Raw genomic sequence first — 15828 nt, 5'->3', positions numbered from 1 at the left:
ATGAAAAGGTCTAGAATATTGCATCACTTGATGAAAAGGCACTATTCTTTTCTCAACTAAAATAAAATACTGGGAATTTTATAACATTTCAGACCTGGCATTTGTACTGTCTCTAAAAATTAAATTAACAATCTAGTAAGGACACAGGAATTTTATTTTAACTGTATACAATAGCTTCTTTCCTCTATTACTGAAAACAGCCTTGAACACACAGCTCAGGGCAATTATGGGCAAAAACATATTTCAAGAAGAAAAAAATCCATATGCAGATATTAGAAATTATCCAGATGCTTGCTTAAATAAATATCTTGCAGTTTACAATGTGAAGGTATTTGCATGCCTATTTAAAATTCACCATATATGCATATGAAAGTATCTATTACAATCAATCAGATCTCAAAGATATATTATTTCAAACTCAATAGTAAATATGTCATATTACCTTCTCCAAATTGTCAAGACCCAATAGGATAGTATTTAAGGATAACATCATTTTCAATGACTTCTGAATTACAGCAATAAAGTGCATTTCTCTTATCACATATATAAAGCATTAAAAAAAAGAGACAACTGACCAGTGAAGAGTCTAACCTTGGAAACCTGGGAAGATCAGAGTTCACCAAAGCCCAAAGATCGATGTTAGCAGTGTCAGACATCACACAGTACAAAATAAGATTATGAGTTAGAAGTGGTTCACATTACAGAAAAAGTTAAACAATAATCCCCTTTGTCAGCATTTCTTATACCTACAGCACAATCAATATGCAAACAGACCCACCCAGAAATAGATAGAACTAAATCTTTTTCAAATAAAGCATATTCTAGAGAATACGCTGTTGATCATTAATTTAATGGGAGAGGGACTCTATTTATGAGAATTTGTTAACATTTCTACTATGCATTTCTAAAAGTTAAGCTACTCAAAACATTAAAGTTGGCAAGATGGTACCATTTCACCAAAAGCCTTCATTTCCTTTAACAAAGAGGTAACTGTGAATAAATATTTAGGCATATCTTAGTCTCTGCCATCCTTCAATAAAAACATGAAATGAAAATTTATTTGAATGTTCAGAGTGACCCAATATGATAAATAACAGTTAACTTTCAAAACATCATAGGCAAAATTATAATTATAAAGTTCCCTTGCGACTCAATGGAAAAATAAAAACCAGGTCACACCATTATCAGTTTTACTTTTGTCTTATTCAAATACCTTTTCATAAATTCACATTTTAACTTTTTTCATAATAAATCAGGAGGCCATCTTCTATAAATTAGTATTTGTAATAAGTACTTAAGCATAAAAAGCCATTGAACTTAAAAACAAATATCTGAATTTTTCAATGATATGAAGACTATTAGTGAAGAGGTGCTTTAAGATATTCTGGCATGCAATATCCCACCCCAAGCCATTTTAAGTATTATAACAACTTAAAATTATTACTTAATGCACATATTATCTGGCTATTCACCATTTAAAGGAAGATCACTACATAAAAATATTAAAGCCTACAAACAGAACACTCTTTGGTTAGTGTTAATTGACTATAAACACAATTTCCCTTTTCTTAGAGTTCTTGCTATGATTTATAAACATTGGACATTACAGAGAATAAATTGTGCTAGATCACCGAGTCCCAGGTGTTAAAAGATCTTGGAACTTACTCTTGACTCTGTCATTTAATAACAATATGATTCTGGAGAATTCAATCTCTCTGAATGTAACAAGAACAATGTTACCTATACTGTCCTCCCTTATATGTTTATATAAGGGTCAAAGTCAAGTTTTGAAATATAGAACTACTATCTGACATGTGCAAGATGCTAAAAGAAAACAATGATGATTAAAACCAGAACTTTAAAAGCATTTGAGAATTTCAAATTTAGAAAAATATATTTCTACTTTTTAAATAGTCTCCAAACCACACACAACAAATACCCAATGACTTAAAGTCTGGCCACCCAATTAACTAGATTAGAATTGCTACTTAGTATAATTCAAATTAAAGATATTATATATATATATATATATATATATATATATTTGATTTAGAAGGACCTAATAAGAAGAATATTCAAGAAGATATCTTATTGATATATGACATCTTAATGGTTCATTAGCATGGGAAACTTTGGACCATATCATAGCAAAACTTCTAAGACTTCATTTCCTAAAAGGCTACGTTTTAATGAGTTATATGCCAAGTCAATTTTATGAATGAGGTCTCATTCCACTATTTTTCAAATCACCTAATTAAATTTAACTGAAAGTGAAACCATATATAAGACCACAGAATCTTATATATAATTAGTGATTGCTGATGTTGTTACAGGGTCAAGTAACATGTTTTAATTCTAATGTCCATTCAAAGTTACTTTCTTCACCTATTGTAAACATCACAGAGGCTAGATTTCAATAACTACAATTTGAGCATGTTTAACAAATGGGAAGTTGTTAAATTGGTTTTAAAGCAACATGGCTATTTTCTCTTCCTTCTTCAAATATATTCTAGTATTCAGAAAATACTATATTCTAGTATTTCAGAAAAAAAAATCCTAGCTAGCAGTCCCATCTAGCAGTGATCAAAGCAGCAGAAATTCTAGGCAAGCTAGACAGAAAAGAGTCAAAATTGCTTCGAAGTACCTCCTAACTTTGTCTTTATCTTGCTGATAGTTGAATCACATTCAGTGTCTTAATCTACTCAATGGCATCTACTTAGGAAGAATGTAAGATGATGTTATTAGAGATTAATAGAGATTCGAGGTAAGAAAAAAAGAAAAGAGACAAACTTGATCCAAGACCCAGTTTGCTACAGCCATGTCTCCTAAAATGATACAGGCAGTTTGGTTCCATGAACTTATCAAGAGAGCAGATCATAAACATCAAGCTGTTGCGGAAGAATTACAGGGTTCATACTGGGGAGCCCCTAGTCAGTCACTAACAGCATGTATGACTTTAAGCAAGATTCTCAGCCATTTTGGGTCTCAGTTTTCCTGTAGGAAAAATGAACTTCTCTTTGACCAAACCTTAGACCAGTACGTGTGAGACTTCCTGCTAGGTTTCACCCTGTCAGCCAAGTTTTGCCTGCTAAAGCCCAATTACAGGAAAAATCCAACCACATCAGTTTCGTGCTACTCAACGTCCAACTCTTCAATAGTTAACATCTGATGAAGTTCCTCACCCGTCTGATGTCTAAATCCTTGGCCTGTCTTTAGTGACAATCAATATGAAGTCAGTTTAACAAGACTCCTCCTACCTTTAAATACCTCTCATTAATTTTCAACCAATAAATAACTCTCTTTCTGTCCCAGAAGTCTTTACTTGTCTCTGTTCTATTGTCAGTTGAGCTTAGTTACATTTCTCTGTCATAATGGGATCTCCTCTACTGTAGTTGTCTTAAATAAAATTTGTCTTGCCACTTCCTGTGGAGAGAGTGGGACACCAACCCAGCCACAAACCTTTGGACCTACAATGTGTTCTGCCTATAAGATGGGCTAGGGGAAACATGGCACAGCAATTGAGGGAATGACCAACTAATGACTGGCACGGCTGGAGACCCATATCTGAGAGGGAGCTCACCCTTGAGAGCCAGGACCCAGAGGTAGGATACCTCCAGAGACCCAGGATAGAACCAAACATTACTGGCAAAAAAGGAAAAAAAAAGCCAATGAACTGACTACTAATGATATTCTGCTGTACTCATAGTTTGGTGCCTGGCCCAACTGTGCTCAGAGAGGCTTCATCCAGCAACTGATGGAAACAGAAGCAGAGACTCACATCTAAACATCAGGCGGAGGTTGGGGAATCCTACGGAAGAGTGGGAAGAAGGATTGTGGAAGCTAGTGGGGTCAAGAACACCACAAGAAAATTCACAGAATCAACTAACCTGGGCCCATAGAGGCTCACAGAGACTGAACTGACAACTAGGGAGCCTGCATGGGACTGACCTAGGCCCTCTGCACCTATGTGACAGTTATGCAACTTGGTCCTCTTGTGGAACTCCTAAGAGTGAAAGCAGGGTGTGTCTGACTCTGTTGCCTGCTTTTGGGACCCTTTCTCCTACCAGATTGCCTTATCCTCCTTTAATAGAAGAGGAGGTGCCTGGTCTCACTGTAACTTGATATTCCATGGCTGGCTGATATCCATGGGATGCCTGCCTGTATCTGAAGAGAAACAGTGGAGGAGGAGTGGATAGGTTGGAGTGGATGGTGGTGGGGAGGGAGGGACTGGGAAGAGGGAGGGCGGGGAAGCTTTGGATGCAATGTTACAAACAAAACAAAGAAAAACACAAATAACTAAAATAAGATTAAAAGGAAAAAATGTCATGCCATCTTCCATCTTTAAAAATTCCTAGTAAATAAATTCATATACATAAATTATTTTGTGTTTGTATATGTATGTATGAACAAATGTATGTATAAATGGGTTGATATGGGAAAAATCAAATTTACATACAGATTCATGGCTTCCCCTCACAAACTGAATTTTTGGTTCATTTTAGAAAAAAGGACTCCCCATTATCAAAAGCCAGACCTCAGGATTATACTTTACTCTCATTTTACTTTCTTTCTACAAATGAGAAAAGGACTCTTTACTTTGAAAAATAATAAATACATTGAGATATCCATGGCTAACTTTTCATCCTAGATTAGGTACACATTAAACAAAAACAAACAAACAAAACTAGAAATCAACAGTTTTTCCCTATTGGGTAGCTCTTGGTAATTTTTCTTTGGTGTACTTTTGTTTGTTTGTTTTTTGGATTTGCTTGTTTTGAGACAGGGTTTCTCTGTGTATCTCTGACTGTCCTGGAATTCACTTTGTAGATAAGCCTGGCCTTGAAGTCAGAGAGATCTGCCTGCCTCTGCCTCCCAAGTGTTGGAATTAATGGCGTGTGCCACAATTCTCAGCTATCTTTGGCGAATTTGTTTGCATATGTGATGAACATATACTATAGTGAGCATTTAACTTGTGCTGGCTACACTGAGTGTTTTTTTTATTTATGCATATTCTTCTTCACAGCAGTGCAACTTTAAAAAAGGACCTAAAAAGATGGCTCAGTGGTGAAGAGCACACATTGCAGAGGACTCAAGTTCAGTTCTCAGCACCTATGCTAAACAGCTCACAACTGTTTGTAACTTCAGCTCCAGGAGAGTTTTTCCTTCTTTTTTTTCTTATTTTTATCCTGATATGACCAGAGGGCCTGGGAATTTAACCTGGGTCCTCTGGAACATCAGTCAATGCTCTTAACTGTTGAACCGTCTCTCTCCTCTCCTAGGGAGTTTTATGCCTCTGGCCTCATGTGCCCATACCCACACATGGACACACAAATATGTTCATAAGTTAAAATAAAAACAAATCTTTAGAAATATGTGACAAGCCAAAATATGTAGCTGTTTGAAAACCTTATAGAGGAGGTGGCCCCATCTCCAGATTGGGCAGACCAGGTCCCTAGCCCCTAGGCCCCGGCAGCACATCCTGTGCCCCTCCCCAAAGCCTTTGGTGCCCCAGGGACCAGCTAGCTGTCCCTTCCCCACCTCCTTGCCAAGAAAACAGCCCCCTGTGACATCAGTGAAAACCAGAACATAAGCCTACCCTGCACCAATTGGGAACAGAAAATAGGTCCCACCCTGCACCACTTGGGAATAGCTGCTCCCTGAGACAGAGCCCACTGGTGCCCACTGGACTAAGATCTGCTCCCTGAGACACAGAATCCATCAGCACAGATTGAACCAAGAGCCCAGATTAGACGAAGAGCTCCCATCAGAACAGAGTATCAACTGGACCACAAGAGGCTCCCTCAGACACAGATAACACTTGCTTGGAGTGGAGGAAGAGATGGGTAGATGCCAGTGCAAAAATACAGTCAACAACATAAAGACCAATATGGCACCAACAGACCCTAGTGGTGCTACATCAGCAAGACTTGAACATCCCAAAACAGAAGAAGCAGAAGAAATAGACCTTAAAAATGACTTTAAGAAGATGATAGAAGCCCTTAAAGAGGAAATGAAAATTACCCTTAAAGAATTCCAAGAAAAGGCAAACAAAAAATTAGAAGAAATCAATAAATCCCTTAAAGAAAGCCAAGAAAAAGCAATTAAACAGGTGAATGAAAAAGTCCAAGATTTGAAAACTGAAATAGAGGCAATAAAGAAGACACAAACTGAGGAAAGGCTGGAAATGGAAAATCTGAGTAAACAAACAGGAACTACAGATGCAAGCATAACCAACAGAATGCAAGAGATGGAAGAGAGAATCTCTGGCATTGAAGATACAACAGAGGAAATAAATTCATCAGTCAAAGAAAACACTAAAGCCAGAAAGTCATAACACAAAATGTCCAGGAAATCTGAGACACCATGAAAAGACCAAACCTAAGAATAATAGGGAGAGAAGAAGGAAAAGAATACGAACTCAAAGGCACAGAAAATATATTCAACAAAATAATAGAAGAAAACTTTCCAACTTAAAGAAGGAAATGCCTATGAAGGTACAAGAAGCTTACAGAACATCAAATAGACTGGATCAAAAAAAAAAGATCTCTTGCCACATAATAATCAAACCACTAAACATACAGAATAAAGAAAAAATATTAAGAGCTGCAAAGGAAAAAGGCCAAGTAACGTATCAAGGCAACCCATCAGAATAACACCTGAATTCTCAATGGAGATTATAAAAGCCAGAAGGTCCTGGACAGACGTTATGTAGACACTAAGAGACCATGGATGCCAACCCAGACTATTATATCCAGGAAAACTCTCAATCACCATATATGTGTACATTCTCCAGCTACAACCAGAGATGGAGTAAACAAAATATTCCATGATAAAACCAGATTTAAACAATACCTATCCACAAATCCAGCCCTACAGAAAGCACTAGAAGGAAAAATCCAACACAAGGAAGTTAGATACACCCATGAAAACACAGGGAATAGATAATCCCACACCAACAAATACCAAAGAAGAGAAACACACAATACAACCAACAAAAATTAACAGGAATTAACAATTACTGGTCATTAATATCCATTAATGTCAATGGTCTCAATTCGCCTATAAAAAGACACAGGCTGACAGAATGGATATGAAAACAGGATCCACCTTCTGCTCCATACAAGAAACACACCTCAACTTTAAAGATAGACACTACCTCAGAGTAAAAGTCTGGGAAAAGCCTTTCCAATCAAATGGACTTAAGAAGCAAGCTGGTGTAGCTACCCTAATATCTAATAAAATAGACTTCAAACTAAAATCAATAGAAAGAGATCAGGAAGGACATTGCATACTTATCACAGGGAAAATCCACAAGATGAAGTCTCAATTCTGAACATTCATGCCCCAAATACAAGGACACCGACATTTGTAAAAGAAACATTACTAAAGCTTATATCGCACATCAAAACCCACACAGTAGTAGTGGGAGACTTCAACACCCCATTCTCATCACTGGATAGATCTACCAGACCGAAACTTAACAGAGATTTAAGGGAGCTAACAGAAGTTATGACTCAAATGGACTTAATAGATATCTACAGAACATTCCACCCTAACACAAAAGAATATACCTTCTTCTCAGCACCCCATGAAATCTTCTCTAAAACTGATGAGATGTTCAGTCACAAAGCAAATCTCAACAGATACAAAAAAGAAATTGGAATAACCTCTTGTTATTTATCAGACCACCATGGCTTAAAGTTAGATTTCAACAACAAAATTTACAGAAAACCTACAGTCTCATGGAAATTGAACAGTGCCCAAATGAATCACCAATGGGTCAAGGAAGAAATAAAGAAAGAAATTAAAGATGTCCTAGAATTCAATAAAATGAATGTACAACATACCCAAACTTATGGGACACTATGAAAGCAGTGCTAAGAGGAAAATTCATAGCACTAAATACCCACATAAAGAAGATGGAGAAATCTAACACTAGTGACTTAACAGCACACCTGAAAGCTCTAGAACAAAAAGAATCAAACTCACCCAGGAGGAATTGATGCCAGGAAATAATCAAATTGAGGGTTGAAATCAATGAAATAGAAACAAACAGAACAATACAATGAACCAATAAAACAAAGAGTTGGTTCTTTGAAAAAAATCCATGAGATAGACAAGCCCTTATCCAAATTAACCAAAAAGCAGAAAGAGAGTATCCAATAAACAAAATTAGAAATTAAAAGGGAAACATAACAATAGACAATGAGGAAATCCAGAGAATCATCAGGTCATAGTTCAAAAACCTGTACTCCACAAAACTGGAAAATCTGAAAGAAATGGACAATTTTCTGGATAGGTACCACATACCAAAGTTAAATCAAGACAAGATAAACTATTTAAATAGGCCAATAACCCTAAGGAAATATAAACAGTCATTAAAAGTCTCCAAACCAAAAAAAAAAAAAAAGTTCAGGACCAGATGGTTTCACCGCAGAATTCTACCAGAATTTCAAAGAAGAGCTAATTCCAATACTCTTCAAATTGTTCCACACAATAGAAACAGAAGGAACATTACCAAACTCCTTTTATGAGGCTACAGTTACCCTGATACCCAAACCACACAAAGACGCAACAAAGAAAGAGAATAACAGACCAATGAAAATTGATGCAAAAACACTCAATAAAATATTGGCAAACCGAATCCACGAACACATCAAAAAAATTATCTACCATTATCTTCATCCCAGGGATGCAAGGATGGTTCACCATATGAAAATCTGTCAATGTAATCCACCATATAAACAAACTGAAAGAAAAAACAACACATGATCATCTCAATGGATGCTGAAAAAGCCTTTGACAAAATCCAACACCCCTTCATGATAAAGGTCCTGGAGAGATCAGAGGAACATACCTAAACATAATAAAGGCAATTTAGAGCAAGCTGACAGCTAACATTACATTAAATGGAGAGAAACTCAAAGTGATTCATCTAAAATCAGGAACAAGACAAGGCTGTCCACTCTCCCCATACTGATTCAATATAGTACTTGAAGTTCTAGCTAGAGCAATAAGACAACAAAAGGAGATTAAAGGATAGAAATTGGAAAGGAAGAAGTCAAACTTTCACTATTTACAGACAATATGATAGTGTACATAAGTGACCCAAAAATTCTATCAGGGAACATCTACAGCTGATAAATACCTTAAGTAATGTGGCAGCATACAAGATTAACTAAAAAAAATATTAATAGTTTTCCTATATACAAATTATAAAAAGGCTGAGAAAGAAACTAGAGAAACATCACCCTTTAAAATAGCCACAGATAATATAAAATATCTTGGAGTAACTCTAACTAAGCAAGTGAAGGATCTGTATGACAAGAACTTTAAGTCTCTGAAGAAAGAAATTGGAGAACCTATCAGAAAATGGAAAGTTCTCCCATGCTCATGGATAGGTAAGATTAACATAGTAAAAATGGCAATCTTACCAAAAGCAATCTACAGATTCAATGCAATCCCCATCAAAATACCAACACATTTTTTCACACACCTGGAAAGAACAATACTCAACTTCATATGGAAAAACAAAAAACCTAGGACAGCTAAATCTTGTACAATATAGCAACCTCTGGAGACATCATGATCCCTGACTTCAAGCTCTACTATAGAACTACAGTAATAAAAACAGCTTGGTACTGGCATAAAAACTGACATGTGGACCGATGGAATTAAATTGAAGAGCCTGACATTAATTTGCACATGTATAAACACCTAATTTTTGACAAAGAAGCCAAAACTGTACAATGGAAAAAGAAAGCATCTTCAACAAATGGTGCTGGCATAACTGGATGTCAACATGTTGAAGATTGCAAATAGATCCATATCTGTCACCACACACAAAACTTAAGTCCAAGTGGATCAAAGACCTCAACATGAATCCAGTTACTCTGAAACTGATAGAAGAGAGTAGGAAGTAGTCCTGAATGCATTGGCACCAGAGATCACTTCCTAAATATAACACCAGTACCACAGATACTGAGAGAAGCAATTAATAAATGTGACCCCTTGAAACTGAGAGGCTTTTGTTTGGCAAAGGACATGGTCAATAAGACAAAACAACAGCCTACAAAGGGGAAAAGATCTTCTGATGGGTGATGGTGCTCTACATGTTGTGAATGTGTTGCTCCCATTGGCTGATAAACAAAATGCTGATTGGCTAGTAGCCAGGCAGGAAGTATAGGCAGGATAAACAGACAAGGAAAATTCTGGCAAGAGGAAGACTGAGTCAGGAGTCGCCAGTCAGTCACAGAGGAAGCAAGATGTGAAGGCAGAACTGAGAAAAGTTACCAAGCCACGTGGCTAAACATAAATAAGAATTATGGGTTAGTTTAAATGTAAGAGCTAGTCAGTGGTAGGCCTGAGTAGTTTTACTTAATATAAGCCTCTGTGTGTTTACTTGGGTCCAAGCGGCTACACGACTGGCAGGTGAGAGAGATTTGTACTGACCATGGGCCAGGTGGGACACAGGAAAACTTCAGCTACAATCTTGACCAACACCACATCTGACAGAGGGCTGATCTCTAGAATATATAAAGAACTCAAGAAACTAGACATCAAAATACCTAATAGTTCACTAAAAAAAAAAAGGGCTATAGAACTAAACAGAGAATTCTCAACAGAAGAATCTCAAATGGCCAAAAGACATTTAAGGAATTGATCAACACTTTTATTCATCAGGGAAATGCAAATCAAAACAACTCTGAGATACCATCTTACACCTGTCAGAATGACTAAGATAAAAAACACTGAAGACAGCTTATGTTGGATAAGATGTGGAGCAAGGGGAACACTCCTACACTGTTGGTGGGAATGCAAACTTGTACAGCCACTTTGGAAGTCAGCATGGCAGTTTCTCAGAAAATTGGGAATCAATCTACCTCAAGACCACTATACCACTCTTGGGCATATACCCAAGGAATGCTCAATCATATCACAAGGTCACATGCTCAACTATGTTCATAGCATTATTTGTAATAGCCAGAACCTGGAAACAACCTAGATGCCCATCACCTGAAGAATGGATAAAGAAAATGTGGTACATATACACAATGGAATACTACTCATCAGAGAAAAGCAATGACATCACGAGGTTGCAGGCAAATGGATGGAACTAGAAAATATCATTCTGAGTGAGGTAACCCAGACTCAGAAAGACAAACATGGTATGTACTCACTCATAAGTGGATACTAGATATAAAGCAAAGGATAACCAGACTGCAACCCACAGCTCCAGGGAGGCTAGCCAGTAAGGAGGACCCTAGGAACGACACATGGATTGCCTGCCCAGTGATGGAGAAATGGATGAGATCTACATGAGCAAACTGGGGGTGAGTGGGCTATGGATGGCAAGGGACGGCTGATGAGAGTTTAGGCAAGCAGGAGATGCAAGCTGGAATGGGAGCAGAGTGGGAGAGCAAGGAAAGAGATACCATGTTAAATGAAGACACCACGGGAATAGGGAGAAGCAGAGTGCTAGGAAGGTCCCCAGGAATCCACAAGGATGACTCCACCATAGACTACTGGCAATAGTTGAGAGGGTGCCTGAGCTGGCCTACTCTGGTGATCAGATGGCTGAATAACCTAACTGTCATCATGGAACCCTCATCCAGTGACTGATGGAAGCAGATGCAGAGATCCATGGCCAAGCCCCAGGTGGAACTCCAGGAGACCAATCGATGAGAGGGAGGAGGGATTCAGTAAGCAAGGGATATGGAGACCATGACTGGAAAAAGCACAGAGACAACTAACCAAACTAGTGGAAGTGCATGAACTGTGGACCAATAGCTGAGGAGCCCCCATGGTACTGGACTAGGCCCTCTGGATAAGCAAGACAGTTGTTTAGCTTGAATTGTTTAGGGGGCCCCAAGGCAGTGGGATCAGGACCTGTCCCTAGTGCATGAGCTGGCTTTTTGGAGCCTAGTGCCTATGAAGAGACACTTTCCCAAGCCTTGGTGCAGGGAGGAGGGGCTTGGACCTGCCTCAACTGAATGTACCAGGTTCTGCTGACTCCCTGTTGGAGACCTTGCCTTGGAAGATGTGGGAATGGGGAGAGGGTTGAGGGGGAAGGCTGGAGGGTGGGAGAAGGGACGACAGGGGAATCTGTGGTTGGCATGTAAAATGAATAGAAAATTTCTTAATAATAATAAAAAGAAAGACATGACAAAAAGATAACCTTACAGAGGTGTGTGTGTTTTCAGCCAATCAAAGATTACATTATCTGCATGATCTGATAATATACATTATTATTTTTAAGATGACTTTCTGAATAAGTTTAGTTTCATTGCATTAAAAGTTTACAAGGCAACAATAACAAATACAATCTACCAAAAGAAACATATTTTTTGACAAAATTGAGTATTATAAAATTTCAATTAATAATGACATAGAAGTATGAATTTTGAAGCATTTAATTTAGTTCATTTTCCTAATTGGATAATATGGACTCATTCCAAGAGAAACTTGGCACCACAATTTTCTGACTACTTAGTTCCAGGCCACTATTTAAAAATTGAATTGGCATATGTTCTTAAAATCTATTTAAAAACTTAAAAATGGTAGGTATATATACAAACTCACATACATGTATATACACACTATATAATATATGTACATAAATACATAGGCAAAGTTTTCAGTTTCATGCAGTTACTACTTTGGAGTTAAGGAGCTAACCTGGAGGACCTGGATAGGGATGGAAGTTCACCAAGGCCCAATTCCATCGTTAACAAAAAGGAAAATATCAAAACTGTTAGAAACATCAAGAAACTAAAGCATTATACTAAACACTTTCAAGTTAAAGTTGAATTTAATAATAGAACACCCTGAAAGTCCATATTCATGCATCTCATATAAACCAAATTATCCTCATTTAACATTAATGCTAAAATGAAAACTATACACACACTATAGCTTGAAAATTCAAAAAAATCATTTTATGATGTTCATTATTATGAGCCCAGACTCAGAACTTTCAATTCTAAGAGAAACTGGTTTAAAACTTTATTTTGGATCTGTAGTTTATAAATAAATCAAGAAATCAAACACTCATTAGGTATGCATTCTTCTTCTGAGAACTTTGATTATCCTTTTAAAATAGTGATTGCAAAAGCATGTTTGTGACAACTGCTTTTCTGTTATTATTTTAAAGAAATGTTCAACCAAGAGCTCCATTCCTGGTAACAAATAACCACAGTGCTAATTAGAATATATAAGGATAATAGTTTGGTTTATTTGAATTGTGACATGCAAACAAAGCAAGATACTGGCTTCAGTTCGTTATGTTGCATGCAAGAGAGTTAATGTGGCTGAGAATTTTTTTTGCTGGTTATCTTCAGTAGTAAATAAAGGAAGAGCAACACCCTCTAGGAACAGTCAAGCTAGCTCACATTAAATCTGACTTTGAAAATGATGTTCTGAATCCAGTACGTGACAATGTTTAATTCATGTGTTTAGGGTACATGTTAGTAAAATTAAGTCCAATTACTCACAATTTTATTCTAATATAAATACAAATTTTCATTTCAAGGTACACTTTAAAAATGAATTAAGAATTTTCAAGCAATGAAAGGACAATTGTTTGGTTTCTTTATATTTCAAATTTCTCTTCTTTAAAAAAATAATGAAGACTAAATTTTCAGTTACTAATGAAAGTGAATATAAAGTCCATCAAATCTTTTGATAATCTATCACCAGCAATTGGGCTCAGCAGCATTAACCTGGGGTGAAAATGAATATTCCCCAACTAGTAGATGGAATGACACAGCACAGACACAAAATGAAAATGTGAACCTTGTGTGCAAAACTGATCTACTGAAGAGTGAGCACAGGAAAGGTGAGGTACAGACATGAGCTATGAAGAGATTATGAGTCAATCTGATCATGCTGTGATGCTGAAGATAAATTTCATAGCCTAGTTCCTAGAGATCAAGTTTTTTTTAATTGTGCCTGGTGATATTTGCTGATCATGTGACAGAACCATAGCAACAGCTTCTGGTATGGAACACAAGCATGTATTTGGTGATCACTAGAATGATTTCTGTGATGACATGCTGAGAAGCTTACATTAAAAAATATAAACTGCATTTTGATGCCAGGTTATTAGTATAGTTTTATCATTAATAACAATACTAATATAACCACCATTTTCACTTCTTCTCATTCAAGTTGTTTTGTTGTACTTGAACTTAAATAATACATGCATTACTGAAAAGGACGTATATATTAGAATGAGCTAGGTATGAACCAAGCTATTTTCTTATAAGGAGTTGTCATGTGACAAATTCTAAAACCCTAAAAACAGAATAACCTGCCAGCAAAATGAAATAAATGAACTGGTAAACAGACCATTTCTTGTACCACGCATGATCATACCTGGTCTCCCAGGAGGGCCTTGAGGCCCAGGGTTTCCTTTAGGGCCTTCCAAAGCTGGACCAGGAGAACCAGGAGGACCTGGGGGACCTGGCATACCAGGGAATCCCTGAAAGCCTGGTTCACCCTTTGAACCTGGAAGACCAGGATTTCCTGGAATGCCAGGTGATCCTCCATCACCCTTTTGACCTGTAAAAGTAATGTAAAATTAGGGATACACTAAATAATACTGAATGCTAAATTATAAGCTGGCCTATAAGCCTGAAACTATTTGATAACCTAATGAAATTCACTAGGATGATTTTATTTCAAATACATGAAAACTCCGTTCTCTTTATTAAAACCATGTACCTGTCACCAGAAGTACTTATTAGCAATATAGAAATAATGCCAGCATTTTAAAAGGTATCCTTTGTATTAAGACATAGAACAATGAACACATGATCAGAAGTTATGAGGAAAATAAGATAGGCAAAATATAAAAAGCATAAAGTAGCTTCAAGAATTGGTTCAAGATGGATGAAGACAACTCTCAAAAGTTTTGGGTCTAATTTTAAAACTAATGAAATTCAATGGCTACTATTATATTCAGACCATGATACTAAAAGTTTATAATCATAATTTAGACAAACCGCTTTTGACATTTTATTATAAAACACTAATAATTAAGAACCATAAAACAGTAGCACATTAAAGCAACACTTATCATGAAAAGGATATTAGAATTTTTAGGGGATATAATTTTAGTTTGAGAAAAGCCTCTAGAGATCAGTCAATAGTCATTTCAAGATATCAACATACAAGTCTGTAATTATTTGGATTTATCTTAACTATTTAGTGCTTATTGTAAGATCACATACTAGAGAAAGAAGTAGATTTGTATCTACACCTCAGATCTTCTTGCTATGTGGATCAGGCTGGCTGGGAATTCTCAATATACCGGGTTGGCATAGAACACATGGTCCTCTTTCCTCAGCCTTTCATCATGCCTAGCTCTTAGATGAGTTTTCAAGAAGCATTTCTATTATTGGTACATATTTCTACAGAATTGTCTCATATGTTACTCTGATAATGCTTTTGCAGAGAGAAAAGAGTGGTTTTCTAGATAAATGAAAGCTACTAAATTTCCTACAATTTTCACCTTTTTATGTTTTCTTTGTCCTTAGTATTTATGACATGAATGAAAGGCTACTTATTGAATTCTCCATAAGGATGTCATTTTTGCTAAACATAGTGCCTTATAGTAAGTAGCAATGAGAAATATTACAAAAGTAAATTGAACTTTAAGTTTTTTTTAAATTTCAGATGTATTTTATAATAATACATGGTCAAGATAGAAAAATAAATGGACTGGGGAATATTTTCATTTTAAAAGTAGCTATAACCTGATTTGTTAAGGTTTACCAGAAAGTCCTGGGAGTCCAGGAGGTCCTGGGGTTCCAAAGCCTGGTTGAC

General features: G+C 36.6%; 1 protein-coding gene across 5 annotated transcripts in view; it reads right to left on the bottom strand.

Moving 5' to 3' along the window:
• The window catches only part of Col4a5 (collagen type IV alpha 5 chain), a 201646-nt gene that overhangs the window by 16885 nt on the left and 168933 nt on the right, over positions 1-15828 (bottom strand). For 3 of the 5 annotated variants that reach the window (XM_028876974.2, XM_028876973.2, XM_028876977.2), the window contains 4 exons: positions 15778-15828; positions 14377-14562; positions 12679-12687; positions 592-600 (listed from right to left, as the gene is read on the bottom strand). In XM_028876974.2, coding sequence (XP_028732807.1) covers positions 592-600; positions 12679-12687; positions 14377-14562; positions 15778-15828 — 255 coding nt within the window. The remainder of the gene's footprint in view (positions 1-591; positions 601-12678; positions 12688-14376; positions 14563-15777) is intronic. The other 2 variants (XM_037199406.1, XM_028876976.2) reach the window with 2 other exon arrangements.

Source organism: Peromyscus leucopus, chromosome X, assembly GCF_004664715.2.
Source record: "Peromyscus leucopus breed LL Stock chromosome X, UCI_PerLeu_2.1, whole genome shotgun sequence".
Taxonomy (NCBI): Eukaryota; Metazoa; Chordata; class Mammalia; order Rodentia; family Cricetidae; genus Peromyscus; species Peromyscus leucopus.
This window is presented reverse-complemented; position numbering and strand designations above follow the sequence as displayed.